Source organism: Anomaloglossus baeobatrachus, chromosome 2 (assembly GCF_048569485.1).
Source record: "Anomaloglossus baeobatrachus isolate aAnoBae1 chromosome 2, aAnoBae1.hap1, whole genome shotgun sequence".
Lineage (NCBI taxonomy): Eukaryota > Metazoa > Chordata > Amphibia > Anura > Aromobatidae > Anomaloglossus > Anomaloglossus baeobatrachus.
In genome coordinates this window covers 691,956,603-691,979,235 of record NC_134354.1, presented here as the reverse complement: position 1 = coordinate 691,979,235, position 22,633 = coordinate 691,956,603, and the positions used below count along the sequence as shown (strand labels likewise).

At 42.0% G+C, this 22,633-nt stretch overlaps 1 protein-coding gene across 1 annotated transcript in view; it reads left to right on the top strand.

Moving 5' to 3' along the window:
- CSAD (cysteine sulfinic acid decarboxylase) overlaps window positions 1-22,633 on the top strand; it is an 83,631-nt gene that overhangs the window by 4,970 nt on the left and 56,028 nt on the right. The window contains exon 2 of the mRNA XM_075334539.1: window positions 2,633-2,697. Within this exon, the coding sequence (XP_075190654.1) occupies window positions 2,633-2,697 (65 nt within the window). The remainder of the gene's footprint in view (window positions 1-2,632; window positions 2,698-22,633) is intronic.

Sequence of the window (22,633 nt, the reverse complement as noted above, 5' to 3'; positions counted from 1 at the left end):
TCTGGTAAACCAAGGTGATGGTGGTCGGTGCCCGCAGCCGGCTGCGTTCGGGTTCCCCCATCCGGCTGGTGGTCTCTGTCTTTCTCCTGCACCTGTTTTGGAATGGTGGACTACCTGCGCTTGCAACTTCAGGAGTCCGTTCCCAGCTGGATGTGGCCTAAAGAGCCCTTGCCTGCAGACGCTGGCCAGTGGGATCTCTGAGCCTTCACGGTGGCCTGTTATCCCCCTTGGTGGGCTGTTGCCTTCAATCGGGACTTTGAGTGGGACAGGACCTCTAGTCCTGGCTGCAATCAGTTAATTAACTAGTCGTAGTTGCTTCTGGACCTAGCTTCAGGGTCTGAGTACCCCCCTGTGTGCTCCGGTTTCCGAGTCGGTTCACCGGGTCGGTACCAGCAGGCCACTACCCTGTCCCGGTCCACCTCGGTTCCACCGAGCCGTCTTCCCGGTTCCTGCAGACGGAGACCGCTGTCTGCCTCCTACCAAAGGCACCAGGGCTCCTACCCTGGTACCTGTCAGTTTGCCTCAGGCCCAGACACAGGCCTGACCTCCACTCTCCTTGAACTCTCCAACTGCACTCTTTGAACTGAACTGAACTGACTTTTTTCCCCGCCCTGGGCTGTCTAAAACTCCTAGGTGGGCATCTTCCAACCGCCTGGTTCCGCTCCCTGGTGTGTCTATCAAGCCCCGAGGGGGTGACTAGGGTTTTAAGGTTGGCTGTGTGTTACCTGTGAGGGAAGGGTGTAATGCGGGGCCCTATTTGTGACTACCAGGCCCAGCCAGGGCGTCACACTAACATGTCACTAAAGCTTGAGGTGTACTCATTTATGTGTTTCAATTAATTTTGTCGCTGCTATTACTTACACATATAGTATGTCAATTAATGTGTGGTAAAGTGAAGAATAGAAGGAACAAGGTGAAGAGGAAGACCAGCTGTTACGTCACCACCAGAGTTCGCTCCAGCAACTTCTGCTCCGATCGCCAGGTGACTCCGTGTTTCTGCCATGGATAGTGCTGGTGATAGGAGAGGAGTCGATGCCAGCGGCGCCGGTGGGCACAGGCTCTGCTCATCCATTGGTCTGGGTTTCCTTGGGAGTTGCAGTACCACTGGCTGACTATAGGTGGCGTGTGTCTTCCAGCTGAAGTACCATCATTCAGCTACAACCAATGGGAAGACACCACACCCTTTGTAATTCCCCTCCTATCTGCTGACCACTGCCAGAGATAGTTCTCATATTCTGGTTCCTGTTCTGCCCTGTTCTGTAATTCTGGTGTTCTGACTTCTGCTTGTTCCTGACTACGTCTCATGCCTGCTGTTTATGTACCTCGCTGCCCGATCCGGATTTGACCTCTGCTTCGTTTTCTGATTATGCCCTTGCCTGCCGATTCTGCCCTGTGTAATTCCAAATCCCTGACTAGGGGTTAAAGGGTTTCAGGGCTCAGGGGGTCCTGCTTGGTGAGTGGCTTCCCTCTAGCCTGTCCATTACAGCCCGTCTGAGTCTGTGGCTCCAGGCAGGTGTTACACCAGCAATCCGATAGCTTAATACTAAATTACGGCAGAGAGGACCCTAGTGGACCTATCTAGAATGCACAAAATCGTTCTTCCTACAGAGTGTTTATCCATCAAGTCATCATCATGGCTCGAGATGGAGGTGACGGGCCTTACAAAAATAAAAAAATTGCATATGTATATATATATATATATCTATATATATATATATATATATATATATATATATATATGTGTGTGTGTGTGTGCTACTTTCAGTGAACATTTGGGCTGAGTCTAAGGACTATAAAGGCCAGAAACGTGTTGTGATAACCTTGTTTTTAATATGGATCCATAAAGCTTTCCCTTTTTTATGGATTAAATTAGTGCTGTTTTCAGTTGGACTTCTATTGCTATTGAGCTTTTTGACCATGCACTCAACAAGTGAGATGGATACAAACCCTTTTGCACTATTCCCTTTTTGACTGTCTACAGTTTGGACAAGATTACTAAATATGCGACAATTATGTAGATTTGGCAATACACTTTAATCGACAATTGAATTCTATGTACTGAGCTCCTCAATTCAAGAAAGACATCGATATATTGGAGCAAGTCCAGAGAAGAGCAACCGAGATGGCAGAAGATCTGCAAACCATGTCATATGAAGACCGGCTAAAAGAACTAGGAAAATTTAGTTTTTAATAGAGAAAACTGAGAGCAGACTTAATAGAGGTCTACAAATATATGAAAATCACAGTGTAGAGGGAACCACCCTATTCTAATTAGCGCAAGGAAGTACAAGAGGCAATGGGATGAAACTAAAAGGAATGAGGTTCAGATTGTACATTAGGAAAAACTTTCTGACCGTGAGGGCAGTCAGTGAGTGGAGCAGGCGACCACAGGAGCTGGTGAGCTCTCCATCAATGGAAATCTTCAAGCGGAAACTGGATAAACATACAGCTGGGATGTATTAGGAAAACCTGCACTCGCAGGGGGTTGGACCCAATGGCCCTTGAGGTCCCTTCCAACTCTACCATTCTATGATTCTATGAATAGCTATGGTTTTATACAGAAAATTGTAATATTAGTTGTAAAGGGTTTACCCATATGTTATAACTAATTCATATTATATTTTTTCTATAGGCTGCATATGGAGGCAGTGCCTTATTGTCCAATAGGCACAGGCACCTACTCAAGGGAATAGAGAGGTCAGTCCTATTACTAGTTACAATATGGGTCCCTGTAGATAACAACACGCTATTTCATGATATATCATTCATTTAACATCCATTGTGGGAAAAATGTTTTAGAGGTTTGTAAGGGACTATATAGAGGTGTATATGGTAGAAAATAACCTTTTGAGGGATAGCCAGCTTCTTTACCAGAACTAGAAGTTGAGAAACCAACATGAACCATTTTTATGAAGAGGTGGAGTAGAAACCTGGAAAGAGGGGTATCTCTGGATATAGTGTTTTTAGACTTTGCAAAGGTTTTTGACATTGTCCCACAACTAGAGTTGAGCGCGGTTCGCGGTTCGTGGTTCTCCAGTTCTAGGCTCGAGTGATTTTGGGGGCTGTTCGAGATCGAACTAGAACTCGAGCTTTTTGCAAAAGCTCGATAGTTCTAGATACGTTCGAGAACGGTTCTAGCAGCAAAAAGCAGGGCTTTTTACAGCTACAGTGTGCAGGAGCCATCGCTGGCAGCCTGCCAGAAGCTGGTAACCAAGATAAACGTCGGGTATCCAAGCAAAGCGCTTTGGTTAGTAACCCGATGTTTATCTTAGTTACGTGCAGGAAGCCCACACTTCCCGCTCAGCTCACTCCGCCCCCTCCTGCCCGCGGCATGTACACATATAGATACACACACACACACACACACACACACACATGGTCCCGCTCGGCTTACCTGCGGTGATGAAGTCCCGCCATCCCGACCTCAGCGCTGTCACTGTCCTCCATGGCCGCCGCTTGTCACATCACCTCTCGCTTCCGACCCAAGACTGACTAGCGGTGACGTCACGGACCTCTCGCGATATTTGGCTGTGAAGGCGGCGGTCATTGAACTCAGTGACAGGAGCTGTCAGTGTGCAGGAGATCAGCGCAGGTAATGTACCTCACTGACAGCAGCACTTGTCATGCCCTGCAGTGACCTGGGCTGACCCATTGATGTTAGCTCAGGTCACTGCACTGCTCTCCTAGCCAATGGGGAACATCCTGCTCTTCATTGACTGGGACAGTGTGGATCGTCATGGCAACCCCTTGGATTACACCAGACCTGGATTTGTTTTTTCATTCTAATAAATTGGTTAAAGAGGGAATGTTTTGGGGAGTGTTTTTTCAAATAAAAATGTGTTTGTCGTCTATTTTTTTTTATTACTGACTGGGTTGGTGATGTCGGGTATCTGATAGACGCCTGACCTCACCAACCCCAGGGCTTGATGCCAGGTGACATTACACATCTGGTATTAACCCCATATATTACCCCGTTTGCCACCGCACCAGGGCGCGGGATGAGCTGGGGCGAAGCACCAGGATTGGCGCATCTAATGGATGCGCCACTTCTGGGGCGGCTGCGGCCTGCTATTTTTAGGCTGGGGAGAGTCCAATAACCATGGACCTCCCTAGTCTGAGAATATCAGGCCCCAGCTGTCTGCTTTACCTTGGCTGGTGATCCAATTTTGGGGGACCCCTACGTGTTTTTTTTTTTTTAAATTATTTAATTTAAAATAACAGCGTGGGGTGCCCTCAGTTTTGGATTACCAGCCAAGGTGAGGTTGACAGCTGTGGTCTGCAGGCTGCAGCCATCTGCTTTACCCTAGCTGGCTACAAAACTAGGGGGAACCCTACGTCATTTTTTTTTTCATTTTTTTGGCTAAATACAAAGCTAAGCACCCCTTAGTGCCACATGAAAGGCACCAAAGGGTGCTCCACTTTTTCTCCACTTTTTCTCCATTTTTTTCTCCACTTTTTCTCCACTTTTTCTCCACTTTTTCTCCACTTTTTCTCCACTTTTTCTCCACTTTTTCTCCACTTTTTCTCCACTTTCTCTCCACTTTCTCTCCACTTTTTCTCCACTTTTTTCTCCATTTTTTTCTCCATTTTTTCCTCCATTTTTTCTCCACTCTTTCTCCACTTTTTCTCCACTTTTTATCCATTTTTTTCTCCACTTTTTCTCCACTTTTTCTCCACTTTTTATCCACTTTTTATCCATTTTTTTCTCCACTTTTTCTCCACTTTTTCTCCACTTTTTATCCATTTTTTTCTCCACTTTGTCTCCACTTTTTCTACATTTTTTCTCCACTTTTTCTACATTTTTTTCTCCACTTTTTCTCCACTTTTTCTCCACTTTTTCTCCACTTTTTCTCCATTTTTTTCTCCACTTTTTATCCACTTTTTATCCACTTTTTATCCACTTTTTATCCATTTTTTTCTCCACTTTGTCTCCACTTTTTCTACATTTTTTCTCCACTTTTTCTCTACTTTTTCTCCACTTTTTCTTCACTTTTTATCCACTTTTTATCCACTTTTTCTCCATTTTTTTCTCTACTTTTTCTCCACTTTTTCTCCACTTTTTCTCCACTTTTTTCTCCACTTTTTTCTCCACTTTTTCTCCACTTTTTATCCATTTTTTCTCCACTTTTTCTCCACTTTTTCTCCACTTTTTCTCAATTTTTTCTCCACTTTTTAGCCAGTTTTTTCTCCACTTTTTCTCCACTTTTTATCCATTTTTTTTCTCCACTTTTTCTCCACTTTTTCTCCACTTTTTCTCCACTTTTTCTCCACTTTTTTTCTCCACTTTTTCTCCACTTTTTATCCATTTTTTTTTCTCCACTTTTTCTCCACTTTGTCTCCACTTTTTCTACATTTTTTCTCCACTTTTTCTACATTTTTTTATCCACTTTTTCTCCACTTTTTCTTCACTTTTTATCCACTTTTTATCCACTTTTTATCCACTTTTTATCCACTTTTTATCCACTTTTTCTCCATTTTTTTCTCCACTTTTTCTCCACTTTTTCTTCACTTTTTAGCGATTTTTTTTCTCCACTTTTTCTCCACTTTTTTTCCACTTTTTCTCCACTTTTTCTCCACTTTTTTTCTCCACTTTTTCTCCACTTTTTATCCATTTTTTTCTCCACTTTTTCTCCACTTTTTTTCTCCACTTTTTCTCCACTTTTTATCCATTTTTTTCTCCACTTTTTCTCCACTTTGTCTCCAATTTTTCTACATTTTTTCTCCACTTTTTCTACATTTTTTTCTCTACTTTTTCTCCACTTTTTCTTCACTTTTTCTCCACTTTTTATCCACTTTTTATCCACTTTTTATCCACTTTTTATCCATTTTTTTCTCCACTTTTTCTCCACTTTTTCTCCACTTTTTATCCATTTTTTCTCCACTTTTTCTTCACTTTTTAGCCATTTTTTTCTCCACTTTTTCTCCACTTTTCTTTGTCGCTCCATTGGGAGACCCAGACAATTGGGTGTATAGGCTATGCCTCCGGAGGCCGCACAAAGTATTACACTTAAAAGTGTTAAGCCCCTCCCCTTCTGCCTATACACCCCCCGTGCTCCCACGGGCTCCTCAGTTTTTTGCTTTGTGCGAAGGAGGTCAGACACGCACGCACAGCTCCACAGATTGGTCAGCAGCAGCTGCTGACCATGTCGGATGGAAGAAAAGTGGGCCCATATAGAGCCCCCAGCATGCTCCCTTCTCACCCCACTCTTGTCGGTGGTGTTGTAAGGTTGAGGTATCCATTGCGGGTACGGAGGCTGGAGCCCACATGCTGTTTTTCCTTCCCCATCCCCCTTAGGGCTCTGGTGGAAGTGGGATCCTATCGGTCTCCAGGCACTGAGACCGCGCTTCATCCACAACTCCTGTGGAGCCTGCTGGATAGGAGCCGGGTATCGTTCAGGGACATGGCCCTGCTACTTGGAGGTACTCTGTATCCCGGTGGGGACCGCGCACAGCAACACTCCAGCTTTGCTGGGTGTGCTAGTGCACCGGGGACCACGGCGCTGACCGGGTTAATATGTGCCATTACACACTCAGCGTTGCTGAGTGTGTTTATGTATAGGGACTGCCGCACTGACCGCCGCGGCCATGGAAACACTGCGGCGCGGCTCGGACTTGTAGTGCGCCGGGGACTTTCACGCCGGCCGCGCTTTTACGGCGGCCGCGTTTATTACTAGAGTCCCCGGCTTTTTGCGGCCCAGTTTCCTTTCCTCCCGCCCACAGCCCTGACAGGCAGGGGAAGGGCGGGACGCTGCACAGAACGAGCAGCACTGAGGGCTGGAGCATGCTTTGCATACTCCACCCCCCTCACTGTGCACAGTGCGGGCACCAGTTCCCGCACTTTCTGGGTCACGCCCACAGCTCCCTCCTCTCCTCAGGACGCCGGCAGCCATTCCTGTCAGCTCCTCGGACGCAGCAGAGGGGGACAAAGTCTGGGAGACCCAGGCAGGGACTCTGGTGGCCTCACAACCGCTTTAGGCAGGTGGTAAGCAGCACCTGTGGTGCTAGCCCCATTGTGCAGTAGTGTAACATTATATGTTTATGGTATATATGTTTTACACTGTATGGTGCACAGTTGATTTCTGGCTATATACCCTATTGTGTTACTCAGGGAAGATAATAGCATGGCACCCACGAAAGGCAGGGGTGCCAAAACACAGGCTTATTATGTTGCCTGCGCCGCATGTACGACCCCGCTACCGGCAGGTTCCACTGACCCTCATTGTGTGCACTGTTCGGCCCCTGTGGCACTTACTCAGCCGGAGCCTCTGCTAAGAGGGGCCCAGGGGGAGCCACCTGCTAACACTGTTCAGGTGACGGGGACGGAGTTTGCAAAACTCTCTGAGACTATGGCTAAGATACTAGAAGCCTTGCAGTCCAGGCCGGTATCTCAGCACAGGGACTCTGTTGAATCTTTGTTCCCTGGCCCACCTCAGCTGGACCAACAATGTCCTCCCGGGGTATCTCATGGATCCCAGGCTGAGGGTTCTGACACAGACCCCAGCCCCAGACCGACTAAGCGAGCTCGCTTAGATTTTCCCTCGACATCATCATATTGTGCAGGGTCTCAGAGGGGGGAATCTCTGGTTGATGATGCGGAGACAGCTGATCAGGATTCTGATCCTGAGGCCGCTCTCAATCTTGATACTCCGGACGGGGACGCCATAGTGAACGACCTTATTGCGTCCATCAATCGTATGTTGGATATTTCTCCCTCAGCTCCTCCGGTGGAGGAGTCAGCTTCTCAGCAGGAGAAATTCCGTTTCAGGTTTCCCAAGCGTACACCGAGTATGTTTCTGGACCACTCTGATTTCAGAGAGGCAGTCCAGAATCACCATGCTTGTCCAGATAAGCGTTTTTCTAAGCGCCTTAAGGATACACGTTATCCTTTTCCCCCTGACGTGGTCAAAAGTTGGGCTCAGTGTCCCAAAGTGGATCCTCCAATCTCCAGACTGGCAGCTAGATCCATACTTGCAGTGGAAGATGGGGCTTCACTCAAAGATGCCACTGACAGGCAGATGGAGCTCTGGTTGAAATCCATCTATGAAGCTATCGGCGCTTCTTTTGCCCCAGCGTTCGCAGCCGTATGGGCGCTACAAGCTATCTCAGCAGGTCAAGCGCAAATTGACGCAGCCACACGCACGTCCGCGCCACAGGTGGCGTCCATAACCACTCAGACGTCGGCATTTGCGTCTTACGCTATTAATGCTGTCCTGGACTCTGCGAGCCGTACGGCGGTTGCAGCCGCCAATTCGGTGGTACTCCGCAGGGCCTTGTGGCTACGGGAATGGAAGGCAGATTCTGTTTCCAAAAAGCGCTTAACCAGTTTGCCAATTTCTGGCGACCGATTGTTTGGCGAGCGTTTGGATGAAATCATCAAACAATCCAAGGGAAAGGATACATCCTTACCCCAGCCCAAACCGAACATACCCCAACAGAGGAAGGGGCAGTCGAGGTTTCGGTCCTTTCGGGGCGCGGGCAGGTCCCAATTCTCCTCGTCCAAAAGGCCTCAGAAAGATCAAAGGAACTCTGACGCATGGCGGTCTAAGTCACGTCCTAAAAAGGCCACCGGAGGTGCCGCTACCAAAGCGGCTTTCTCATGACTTTCGGCCTCCTCACTCCGCATCTTCAGTCTGTGGCAGGCTCTCCCGCTTTTGCGACGCCTGGCTGCCACGGGTAAAAGACCGTTGGGTGAGAGACATTCTGTCTCACGGTTACAAGATAGAGTTCACCTCTCGTCCCCGACTCGATTCTTCAGGTCATCCCCGCCTCCCGAGCGAGCCGAGGCTCTTCTGCAGGCGCTGGGCACTCTGAAGGCAGAAGGAGTGGTGGTCCCTGTTCCTCTTCAGCAACAGGGCCACGGTTTTTACTCCAACTTGTTTGTGGTCCCAAAGAAGGACGGGTCTTTCCGTCCTGTCCTGGACCTGAAACTTCTCAACAAACACGTAACGACCAGGCGGTTCCGGATGGAATCCCTCCGCTCCGTCATCGCCTCAATGTCCCAAGGAGATTTCCTTGCATCGATCGATATCAAAGATGCTTATCTCCACGTACCGATTGCTCCAGAGCACCAGCGCTTCTTGCGCTTCGCCATAGAAAACGAACACCTGCAGTTCGTGGCACTGCCGTTCGGCCTGGCAACAGCCCCACGGGTTTTCACCCAGGTTATGGCTACTGTAGTAGCGGTCCTCCACTCTCAGGGTCACTCGGTGATCCCTTACTTGGACGATCTCCTGATCAAGGCACCCTCTCAAGAGGCATGCCAACACAGCCTCGACGCTACCCTGGAGACTCTCCAGAGTTTCGGGTGGATCATCAATTTTCCAAAGTCAAATCTGACACCGGCCCAATCGCTCACATACCTTGGCATGGAGTTTCATACCCTCTCAGCGATAGTGAAGCTTCCGCTGATCAAGCAGCGGTCACTACAGACAGGGGTACAATCTCTCCTTCAAGGCCAGTCACACCCCTTGAGGCGCCTCATGCACTTCCTGGGGAAGATGGTGGCAGCAATGGAGGCAGTTCATTTCGCGCAGTTTCACCTGCGTCCTCTTCAATGGGACATCCTACGCAAATGGGACAGGAAGCCGACGTCCCTCGACAGGAACGTCTCCCTCTCTCAGGCGACCAAAGCTTCCCTTCGGTGGTGGCTTCTTCCCACTTCATTATCGAAGGGGAAATCCTTCCTACCCCCATCCTGGGAGGTGGTCACGACGGACGCGAGTCTGTCAGGGTGGGGAGCGGTTTTTCTCCACCACAGGGCTCAGGGTACGTGGACCCAGCAACAGTCCTCGCTTCAGATCAATGTTCTGGAAATACGGGCAGTGTATCTTGCCCTGAAAGCGTTCCAGCAGTGGCTGGAAGGCAAGCAGATCAGAATTCAGTCGGACAATTCCACAGCGGTGGCATACATCAACCACCAAGGCGGCACACGCAGTCGGCAAGCCTTCCAGGAAGTCCGGCGGATTTTGATGTGGGTGGAAGCCACGGCCTCCACCATCTCTGCAGTTCACATTCCAGGCGTGGAAAACTTGGAAGCAGATTATCTCAGTCGCCAGGGCATGGACGCAGGGGAATGGTCCCTTCACCCGGACGTGTTTCAGGAGATCTGTTGCCGCTGGGGGGTGCCGGACGTCGACCTCATGGCGTCCCGGCACAACAACAAGGTACCGACGTTCATGGCACGGTCTCAAGATCCCAGAGCTCTGGCGGCAGACGCCTTAGTTCAGGATTGGTCGCAGTTTCAGCTCCCTTATGTGTTTCCTCCGCTGGCACTGTTGCCCAGAGTGTTACGCAAGATCAGGGCCGACTGCCGCCGCGTCATCCTCGTCGCTCCAGACTGGCCGAGGCGGTCGTGGTACCCGGATCTGTGGCATCTCACGGTCGGCCAACCGTGGGCACTACCAGACCGACCAGACTTGCTATCTCAAGGGCCGTTTTTCCATCTGAATTCTGCGGCCCTCAACCTGACTGTGTGGCCATTGAGTCCTGGATCCTAGCGTCTTCAGGGTTATCTCAAGACGTCATTGCCACTATGAGACAGGCTAGGAAACCAACGTCCGCCAAGATCTACCACAGGACGTGGAAAATTTTCCTGTCGTGGTGCTCTGCTCAGGGTTTTTCTCCCTGGCCTTTTGCCTTGCCCACTTTTCTGTCCTTCCTTCAATCTGGACTGGAAAAGGGTTTGTCGCTCGGCTCCCTTAAGGGACAAGTCTCAGCGCTCTCTGTGTTTTTCCAGAAGCGCCTAGCCAGACTTCCACAGGTACGCACGTTCCTGCAGGGGGTTTGTCACATCGTTCCTCCTTAGAAGCGGCCGTTAGAACCCTGGGTTCTGAACAGGGTGCTGATGGTTCTTCAGAAACCACCATTCGAGCCAATGAGAGATATTTCTCTCTCACGCCTTTCGCAGAAAGTGGTTTTTCTAGTAGCAGTCACTTCACTTCGGAGAGTGTCTGAGCTAGCAGCGCTGTCATGCAAAGCCCCTTTCCTGGTTTTTCACCAGGACAAGGTGGTTCTGCGTCCGGTTCCGGAATTTCTCCCTAAGGTGGTATCCCCCTTTCATCTCAATCAGGATATCTCCTTACCTTCTTTTTGTCCTCATCCAGTTCACCAATGTGAAAAGGATTTGCACTTGTTAGATCTGGTGAGAGCACTCAGACTCTACATTTCTCGTACGGCGCCCCTGCGCCGCTCGGATGCACTCTTTGTCCTTGTCGCTGGCCAGCGTAAAGGGTCACAGGCTTCCAAATCAACCTTGGCTCGGTGGATCAAGGAGCCAATTCTCGAAGCCTACCGTTCGGCTGGGCTTCCGGTTCCCTCAGGGCTGAAGGCCCATTCTACCAGAGCCGTGGGCGCGTCCTGGGCTTTGAGGCACCAGGCTACGGCTCAGCAGGTGTGTCAGGCGGCTACCTGGTCGAGCCTGCACACTTTCACGAAACACTATCAGGTGCATACCTATGCTTCGGCGGATGCCAGCCTAGGTAGACGAGTCCTTCAGGCGGCGGTTGCCCACCTGTAGGAAGAGGCCGTTTTACGGCTCTCTTACGAGGTATTATTTTACCCACCCAGGGACTGCTTTTGGACGTCCCAATTGTCTGGGTCTCCCAATGGAGCGACAAAGAAGAAGGGAATTTTGTTTACTTACCGTAAATTCCTTTTCTTCTAGCTCCAATTGGGAGACCCAGCGCCCGCCCCTGTTTTTTTGTGTACACATGTTGTTCATGTTGAATGGTTTCAGTTCTCCGATATTCCTTCGGATTGAAGTTACTTTAAACCAGTTTATAATTCTTTTTCTTCCTTCTTGCTTTTGCACCAAAACTGAGGAGCACGTGGGAGCACGGGGGGTGTATAGGCAGAAGGGGAGGGGCTTAACACTTTTAAGTGTAATACTTTGTGCGGCCTCCGGAGGCATAGCCTATACACCCAATTGTCTGGGTCTCCCAATTGGAGCTAGAAGAAAAGGAATTTACGGTAAGTAAACAAAATTCCCTTCTTTTTCTCCACTTTTTCTCCACTTTTTCTCCATTTTTTTCTCCACTTTTTCTCCACTTTTTTTCTCCACTTTTTATCCACTTTTTATCCATTTTTTTCTCCACTTTTTCTCCATTTTTTTCTCCACTTTTTCTCCACTTTTTATCCACTTTTTCTCCACTTTTTCTCCACTTTTTCTCAATTTTTTCTCCACTATTTCTTCACTTTTTAGCCATTTTTTTCTCCACTTTTTCTCCACTTTTTTTCTCCACTTTTTCTCCACTTTTTAGCCATTTTTTTCTCCACGTTTTCTCCACTTTTTATCCATTTTTTTCTCCACTTTTTCTCCACTTTTTATCCACTTTTTATCCACTTTTTATCCATTTTTTTCTCCACTTTGTCTCCACTTTTTCTACATTTTTTCTCCACTTTTTCTCCACTTTTTCTCCACTTTTTCTTCACTTTTTATCCACTTTTTCTCCACTTTTTATCCATTTTTTTCTCCACTTTTTCTCCACTTTTTCTCCACTTTTTTTCTCCACTTTTTTCTCCACTTTTTCTCCACTTTTTTCTCCACTTTTTTCTCCACTTTTTTCTCCACTTTTTCTCCACTTTTTCTCCATTTTTTCTCCACTTTTTCTCCACTTTTTCTCAATTTTTTCTCCACTTTTTAGCCATTTTTTTCTCCACTTTTTCTCCACTTTTTTTCTCCACTTTTTCTCCACTTTTTATCCATTTTTTTTCTCCACTTTTTCTCCACTTTTTCTCCACTTTTTTTCTCCACTTTTTCTCCACTTTTTATCCATTTTTTTTCTCCACTTTTTCTCCACTTTGTCTCCACTTTTTCTACATTTTTTCTCCACTTTTTCTACATTTTTTTATCCACTTTTTCTCCACTTTTTCTTCACTTTTTATCCACTTTTTCTCCACTTTTTATCCACTTTTTCTCCACTTTTTCTCCACTTTTTATCCACTTGTTATCCACTTTTTATCCACTTTTTCTCCACTTTTTCTCCACTTTTGTTCCACTTTTTCTCCACTTTTTCGCCACTTTTTTTCTCCACTTTTTCTCCACTTTTTATCCATTTTTTTCTCCACTTTTTCTCCACTTTTTTTCTCCACTTTTTCTCCACTTTTTATCCATTTTTTTCTCCACTTTTTCTCCACTTTTTTTCTCCACTTTTTCTCCACTTTTTATCCATTTTTTTCTCCACTTTTTCTCCACTTTGTCTCCACTTTTTCTACATTTTTTCTCCACTTTTTCTACATTTTTTTTCTCCACTTTTTCTTCACTTTTTAGCCATTTTTTTCTCCACTTTCTCTCCACTTTTTCTCCACTTTTTTTCTCCACTTTTTCTCCACTTTTTATCCATTTTTTTCGCCACTTTTTCTCCACTTTTTTTCTCCACTTTTTCTCCACTTTTTATCCATTTTTTTCTCCACTTTTTCTCCACTTTTTATCCACTTTTTATCCACTTTTTATCCATTTTTTTCTCCACTTTGTCTCCACTTTTTCTACATTTTTTCTCCACTTTTTCTCCACTTTTTCTCCACTTTTTCTTCACTTTTTATCCACTTTTTCTCCACTTTTTCTTCACTTTTTATCCACTTTTTCTCCACTTTTTATCCATTTTTTTCTCCACTTTTTCTCCACTTTTTCTCCACTTTTTTTCTCCACTTTTTTCTCCACTTTTTCTCCACTTTTTTCTCCACTTTTTTCTCCACTTTTTTCTCCACTTTTTCTCCACTTTTTCTCCATTTTTTCTCCACTTTTTCTCCACTTTTTCTCAATTTTTTCTCCACTTTTTAGCCATTTTTTTCTCCACTTTTTCTCCACTTTTTTTCTCCACTTTTTCTCCACTTTTTATCCATTTTTTTTCTCCACTTTTTCTCCACTTTTTCTCCACTTTTTCTCCACTTTTTTTCTCCACTTTTTCTCCACTTTTTATCCATTTTTTTTCTCCACTTTTTCTCCACTTTGTCTCCACTTTTTCTACATTTTTTCTCCACTTTTTCTACATTTTTTTATCCACTTTTTCTCCACTTTTTCTTCACTTTTTATCCACTTTTTCTCCACTTTTTATCCACTTTTTCTCCACTTTTTCTCCACTTTTTATCCACTTGTTATCCACTTTTTATCCACTTTTTCTCCACTTTTTCTCCACTTTTGTTCCACTTTTTCTCCACTTTTTCGCCACTTTTTTTCTCCACTTTTTCTCCACTTTTTATCCATTTTTTTCTCCACTTTTTCTCCACTTTTTTTCTCCACTTTTTCTCCACTTTTTATCCATTTTTTTCTCCACTTTTTCTCCACTTTGTCTCCACTTTTTCTACATTTTTTCTCCACTTTTTCTACATTTTTTTTCTCCACTTTTTCTCCACTTTTTCTTCACTTTTTATCCACTTTTTATCCACTTTTTATCCACTTTTTATCCACTTTTTCTCCACTTTTTATCCACTTTTTTTCTCCACTTTTTTCTCCACTTTTTTCTCCACTTTTTTCTCCACTTTTTCTCCACTTTTTCTCCATTTTTTCTCCATTTTTTCTCCACTTTTTCTCCACTTTTTCTCCACTTTTTCTCAATTTTTTCTCCACTTTTTAGCCATTTTTTTCTCCACTTTTTCTCCACTTTTTTTCTCCACTTTTTCTCCACTTTTTATCCATTTTTTTTCTCCACCTTTTCTCCACTTTTTCTCCACTTTTTTTCTCCACTTTTTCTCCACTTTTTATCCATTTTTTTTCTCCACTTTTTCTCCACTTTGTCTCCACTTTTTCTACATTTTTTCTCCACTTTTTCTACATTTTTTTATCCACTTTTTCTCCACTTTTTCTTCACTTTTTATCCACTTTTTCTCCACTTTTTATCCACTTTTTCTCCACTTTTTCTCCACTTTTTATCCACTTTTTATCCACTTTTTCTCCACTTTTTCTCCACTTTTTCTCCACTTTTGTTCCACTTTTTCTCCACTTTTTCGCCACTTTTTTTCTCCACTTTTTCTCCACTTTTTATCCATTTTTTTCTCCACTTTTTCTCCACTTTTTTTCTCCACTTTTTATCCACTTTTTATCCATTTTTTTCTCCACTTTTTCTCCACTTTGTCTCCACTTTTTCTACATTTTTTCTCCACTTTTTCTACATTTTTTTTCTCCACTTTTTCTCCACTTTTTCTTCACTTTTTATCCACTTTTTATCCACTTTTTATCCACTTTTTATCCATTTTTTTCTCCACTTTTTCTCCACTTTTTCTCCACTTTTTATCCATTTTTTTCTCCACTTTTTCTCCACTTTTTCTCCACTTTTTCTCCATTTTTTCTTCACTTTTTATCCATTTTTTTCTCCACTTTTTCTCCACTTTTTGTACATTTTTTCTCCACTTTTTCTACATTTTTTTCTCCACTTTTTCTCCACTTTTTGTACATTTTTTCTCCACTTTTTCTACATTTTTTTCTCCACTTTTTCTCCATTTTTCTCCACTTTTTCTTCACTTTTTAGCCATTTTTTTCTCCACTTTCTCTCCATTTTTCTCCACTTTTTCTTCACTTTTTAGCCATTTTTTTCTCCACTTTCTCTCCACTTTTTCACCACTTTTTTTCTCCACTTTTTCTCCACTTTTTATCCATTTTTTTCTCCACTTTTTCTCCACTTTGTCTCCACTTTTTCTACATTTTTTCTCCACTTTTTCTACATTTTTTTCTCCACTTTTTCTCCACTTTTTATCCATTTTTTTCTCCACTTTTTCTCCACTTTGTCTCCACTTTTTCTACATTTTTTCTCCACTTTTTCTACATTTTTTTCTCCACTTTTTCTTCACTTTTTCTCCACTTTTTATCCACTTTTTCTCCACGTTTTCTCCACTTTTTCTCCACTTTTTCTCCACTTTTTCTCCACTTTTTATCCATTTTTTTCTCCACTTTTTCTCCACTTTTTCTTCACTTTTTATCCATTTTTTTCTCCACTTTTTCTCCACTTTGTCTCCACTTTTTGTACATTTTTTTCTCCACTTTTTCTACATTTTTTTCTCCACTTTTTCTCCACTTTTTCTCCACTTTTTCTCCATTTTTCTCCTTTTTTTCTTCACTTTTTAGCCATTTTTTTCTCCACTTTCTCTCCACTTTTTCTCCACTTTTTCTCCACTTTTTCTCCACTTTTTCTCCATTTTTCTTCACTTTTTCTTCACTTTTTAGCCATTTTTTTCTCCACTTTCTCTCCACTTTTTCTCCACTTTTTTTCTCCACTTTTTCTCCACTTTTCATCCATTTTTTTCTCCACTTTTTCTCCACTTTTTCTCCACTTTTTTTCTCCACTTTTTCTCCACTTTTTATCCATTTTTTTCTCCACTTTTTCTCCACTTTGTCTCCACTTTTTCTACATTTTTTCTCCACTTTTTCTACATTTTTTTCTCCACTTTTTCTCCACTTTTTCTCCACTTTTTATCCATTTTTTTCTCCACTTTTTATCCACTTTTTATCCACTTCTTATCCACTTTTTATCCATTTTTTTCTCCACTTTGTCTCCACTTTTTCTACATTTTTTCTCCACTTTTTCTCCACTTTTTCTCCACTTTTTCTTAACTTTTTATCCACTTTTTCTCCACTTTTTCTTCACTTTTTATCAACTTTTTCTCCACTTTTTATCCATTTTTTTCTCCACTTTTTCTCCACTTTTTCTCCACTTTTTCTCAATTTTTTCTCCACTTTTTAGCCATTTTTTTCTCCACTTTTTCTCCACTTTTTTTCTCCACTTTTTCTCCACTTTTTATCCATTTTTTTTCTCCACTTTTTCTCCACTTTTTCTCCACTTTTTATCCATTTTTTTCTCCACTTTTTCTCCACTTTGTCTCCACTTTTTCTACATTTTTTCTCCACTTTTTCTACATTTTTTTATCCACTTTTTCTCCACTTTTTCTCCACTTTTTCTCCACTTTTTCTCCACTTTTTCTCCATTTTTTCTCCACTTTTTCTCCATTTTTTTCTCCACTTTTTCTCCACTTTTTCTCCACTTTTTCTCCACTTTTTCTCCACTTTTTTCTCCACTTTTTTCTCCACTTTTTCTCCACTTTTTCTTCACTTTTTAGCCATTTTTTTCTCCACTTTTTCTCCACTTTTTTTCCACTTTTTCTCCACTTTTTCTCCACTTTTTCTCCACTTTTTTCTCCACTTTTTCTCCACTTTTTATCCATTTTTTTCTCCACTTTTTCTCCACTTTTTCTCCACTTTTTATCCACTTTTTATCCATTTTTTTCTCCACTTTTTCTCCACTTTTTCTCCACTTTTTTCTCCACTTTTTCTCCACTTTTTCTTCACTTTTTAGCCATTTTTTTCTCCACTTTTTCTCCACTTTTTCTCCACTTTTTTTCTCCACTTTTTCTCCACTTTGTCTCCACTTTGTCTCCACTTTTTCTACATTTTTTCTCCACTTTTTCTACATTTTTTTCTCCACTTTTTCTTCACTTTTTCTCCACTTTTTTTCCACTTTCTCTCCACTTGTTCTCCACTTTTTCTCCATTTTTTTCTCCACTTTTTCTCCACTTTTTCTCCATTTTTTTCTCCACTTTTTCTTCACTTTTTAGCCATTTTTTTCTCCACTTTTTCTCCACTTTTTCTCCACTTTTTCTCCACTTTTTTTCTCCACTTTTTATCCACTTTTTCTCCATTTTTTTCTCCACTTTTTCTCCACTTTTTCTCCACTTTTTATCCTATTTTTATCCACTTTTTATCCACTTTTTCTCAATTTTTTCTCCACTTTTTATCCATTTTTTTCTCCACTTTTTAGCCATTTTTTTCTCCACTTTTTCTCCACTTTTTCTCCACTTTTTCTCCACTTTTTCTCTACTTTTTATCCACTTTTTATCCACTTTTTCTCCACTTTTTATCCACTTTTTCTCCACTTTTTCTCCATTTTTTTTTCCACTTTTTCTCCACTTTTTCTCCACTTTTTATCCACTTTTTCTCCACTTTTTATCCACTTTTTATCCACTTTTTCTCCACTTTTTATCCATTTTTTTCTCTACTTTTTCTCCACTTTTTCTCCACTTTTTCTCCATTTTTTCTTCACTTTTTAGCCATTTTTTTCTCCACTTTTTCTCCACTTTTTCCCCACTTTTTTTCTCCACTTTTTCTCCACTTTTTATCCATTTTTTTCTCCACTTTTTCTCCACTTTTTGTACATTTTTTCTCCACTTTCTCTACATTTTTTTCTCCACTTTTTCTCCACTTTTTCTCCACTTTTTCTCCACTTTTTCTCCACTTTTTCTTCACTTTTTAGCCATTTTTTTCTCCACTTTCTCTCCATTTTTCTCCACTTTTTCTTCACTTTTTAGCCATTTTTTTCTCCACTTTCTCTCCACTTTTTCTCCACTTTTTTTCTCCACTTTTTCTCCACTTTTTATCCATTTTTTTCTCCACTTTTTCTCCACTTTTTTTCTCCACTTTTTCTCCACTCTTTATCCATTTTTTTCTCCACTTTTTCTCCAATTTGTCTCCACTTTTTCTACATTTTTTCTCCACTTTTTCTACATTTTTTTCTCCACTTTTTCTTCACTTTTTCTCCACTTTTTATCCACTTTTTCTCCACGTTTTCTCCACTTTTTCTCCACTTTTTCTCCACTTTTTCTCCACTTTTTCTCCACTTTTTCTTCACTTTTTAGCCATTTTTTTCTCCACTTTTTCTACACTTTTTCTCCACTTTTTTTCTCCACTTTTTCTCCACTTTTTATCCATTTTTTTCTCCACTTTTTCTCCACTTTTTCTCCACTTTTTCTCCACTTTTTCTTCACTTTTTAGCCATTTTTTTTCTCCACTTTTTCTACACTTTTTCTCCACTTTTTTTCTCCACTTTTTCTCCACTTATTATCCATTTTTTTCTCCACTTTTTCTCCACTTTTTTTCTCCACTTTTTCTCCACTTTTTATCCATTTTTTTCTCCACTTTTTATCCACTTTTTCTCCACTTTTTCTCCATTTTTCTCCACTTTTTCTTCACTTTTTAGCCATTTTTTTCTCCACTTTATCTCCATTTTTCTCCATTTTTTCTTCACTTTTTAGCCATTTTTTTCTCCACTTTCTCTCCACTTTTTCTCCACTTTTTTTCTCCACTTTTTCTCCACTTTTTATCCATTTTTTCTCCACTTTTTCTCCACTTTTTCTCCTCTTTTTTTCTCCACTTTTTCTCCACTTTTTATCCATTTTTTTCTCCACTTTTTCTCCACTTTGTCTCCACTTTTTCTACATTTTTTCTCCACTTTTTCTACATTTTTTTCTCCACTTTTTCTTCACTTTTTCTCCACTTTTTATCCACTTTTTCTCCACGTTTTCTCCACTTTTTCTCCACTTTTTATCCACTTTTTCTCCACTTTTTATCCATTTTTTTCTCCACTTTTTCTCCACTTTTTCTCCTCTTTTTTTCTCCACTTTTTCTCCACTTTTTATCCATTTTTTTCTCCACTTTTTCTCCACTTTGTCTCCACTTTTTCTACATTTTTTCTCCACTTTTTCTACATTTTTTTCTCCACTTTTTCTTCACTTTTTCTCCACTTTTTATCCACTTTTTCTCCACGTTTTCTCCACTTTTTCTCCACTTTTTATCCATTTTTTTCTCCACTTTTTCTCCACTTTTTCTTCACTTTTTAGCCATTTTTTTCTCCACTTTTTCTCCACTTTTTCTCCACTTTTTTTCTCCACTTTTTCTCCACTTTTTATCCATTTTTTTCTCCACTTTTTCTCCACTTTTTTTCTCCACTTTTTATCCATTTTTTTCTCCACTTTTTATCCACTTTCTCTCCACTTTTTCTACATTTTTTCTCCACTTTTTCTACATTTTTTTCTCCACTTTTTCTCCACTTTTTCTCCACTTTTTCTCCACTTTTTCTTCACTTTTTAGCCATTTTTTTCTCCACTTTTTCTCCACTTTTTCTCCTCTTTTTTTCTCCACTTTTTCTCCACTTTTTATCCATTTTTTTCTCCACTTTTTCTCCACTTTTTTTCTCCACTTTTTGTCCACTTTTTATCCATTTTTTTCTCCACTTTTTATCCACTTTGTCTCCACTTTTTCTACATTTTTTCTCCACTTTTTCTACATTTTTTTCTCCACTTTTTCTCAACTTTTTTTCTCCACTTTTTCTCCACTTTTTTTCTCCACTTTTTCTCCACTTTTTATCCATTTTTTTCTCCACTTTTTATCCACTTTGTCTCCACTTTTTCTACATTTTTTCTCCACTTTCTCTACATTTTTTTCTCCACTTTTTATCCACTTTTTATCCACTTTTTCTCCACTTTTTATCCACTTTTTATCCATTTTTTTCTCCACTTTTTCTCCACTTTTTCTCCATTTTTTCTCCACTTTTTCTTCACTTTTTAGCCATTTTTTTCTCCACTTTTTCTCCACTTTTTTCTCCACTTTTTCTCCACTTTTTCTCCACTTTTTCTCCGTTCTTTTTCTATGGTCGGTCTACCCATTAGCTCTGCCATGCATACTCTAGCTCTACACCTACTGCACATGTTACTTTATGATTGACATCTCTTTCGTACCAGAGCTATCTAAGCCTACTCTGACCCCATATTTGTCATTACTATATTGTCCTTGTACTGTATTATGACATTTGTATCATGTGTTTCATTTCTTGCTGTGTTGCAATTTTTTTGCTGCATCCCAATTGTACCTCTACATTGTTCGAGTTTATGTTATTGTTCTCTCACTCTTATGTGATACTGATTATTGTCATTTTTCATGATTACATGCAGATAAGTCCAATCTGACGAAGGCTCAGGCCGAAACGTCATTTGTAACTTGTTTTGGACAAAAACATATATGCTTATAAAAATTTTTTTTTTCTTAATACGGACCAATAAAGAGTGATTTTGCATTACTATCCGTTGTGACTTACTGACTTAGTCTGGGAGATTTAGAGTGCCGAGGTTACTCCCTAATTTTATCTATTATTACCTCTGAGCACCTATATACCAGCGAGCAGAGCTTCCTCTACAGTAGTTCTCCTGATTAGGCATGCCCTTACCTCATGAGCAGGGCATTGCAGCTTTGGTAGCAACCATTACGACTTGGACTCTGCTGCTGTGGACCCGAGAAGAGTGAGTGCAGATTAATTGCACCCACACTCCTCACATGAAGGGTCCGCACTCCTAGAAAATGGGGGATACGTTCCCCGAGTGTCTCCCCCCATATTCTAGACGGTCCAGAGTCGTCGTGGGACCCCTTTATTTTTTTTCTTACAATAAATTGGTGAAAGAGGAAATGTTTTGGGGACTGTTTTTTCAAATAAATTTCTTTTGTCGATTTTTTTTTTTTTTTTTTGTTAGTACTGACAGTTTATGATGTTGGGTATCTAATAGACGCCATGACATCACAAACTGCTGGGCTTGATCTCAGGTGACTTTACAGCTAGTATCAACCCGATTTATTACCCCATTTGCCACTGCACCAGGGCACGGGATGAGCTGGGGTGAAGCGCCAGGATTGGCGCATCTAGTGTATGAGCCACGTCTGGGGTGCCTGCGGCCTGCTATTTTTAGGCTGTGAAGGCCCAATAACTATGGACCTTCCCACCCTGAGAATACCAGACCACAGCTGTCCGCTTTACCTTGGCTGGTGATCCAATTTGGGGGGGACCCTACTTTTATTGTGTAATTATTAATATTTATAAAATAATTATAAAAAAGAGCCTGAGGGGACCTCCACATTGGATCCCCAACCACGTTAAAGCTGCCAGCTGTGGTTTTCAGGCTACAGCCGTCTGCTTTACCCTAGCTGGCTATCAAAATTGGGGGGACCCAACGTCATTTTTTTTAACTATTTTTTAAATAGAAAAAATTAATGGGCTTCCCTGTATTTTGATTGCCAACCAAGGTAACAGCAGGCAGATGGGGGTGGCAACCCATAGCTGTCTGCTTTATCTGCGCTGAGAATCAAAAATACCGCGGAGCGCTACGTCGTTTTTTTAAAGATTTATTTTTACAGCACTGTGATGTGCAGCAATCAAAATACAGGGAAGCCCATTTTATTTTTAGTTATTTAAATAAATAATTAAAAAAAATATATATGGGCTCCCGCTGCATTTTTTTGTATTGCTAGCTAAGGGTAATCCAAGCAGCTACTGGCTGCTAACCCCCACTGCTTGGTGTTACCTTCACTGGCAATGGAAAATCCAGGGAAGCATTTTTTATTTTTTTTGCCAAAAAACTACAAAAAAAGGACGTGAGCTTCGCCATATTTTTGTATGCTAGCCAGGTATAGCAGGTAGGTGCTGGAAGAGTTGGATACAGCGCCAGAATATGGCGCTTCTATGAAAATGCCATTTTCTGAGGCGGCTGCAGACTGCAATTCGCAGCAGTGGGGCCCAGAAAGCTCAGGCCAACCTGTGCTGCGGATTCCAATCCCCAGCTGCCTAGTTGTACCTGGCTGGACACAAAAATGGGGCGAAGCCTACGTCATTTGTTTTCTAATTATTTCATGAAATTCATGAAATAATAAAAAAAGGGCTTCCCTTTATTTTTGGTTCCCAGCCGGGTACAAATAGGCAACTGGGGGTTGGGGGCAGCCGTACCTGCCTGCTGTACCTGGCTAGCATACAAAAATATGGCGAAGCCCACATAATTTTTTCAGGGGGCAAAAAACTTCTGCATGCAGTCCTGGATGGAGTATGCTGAGCCTTGT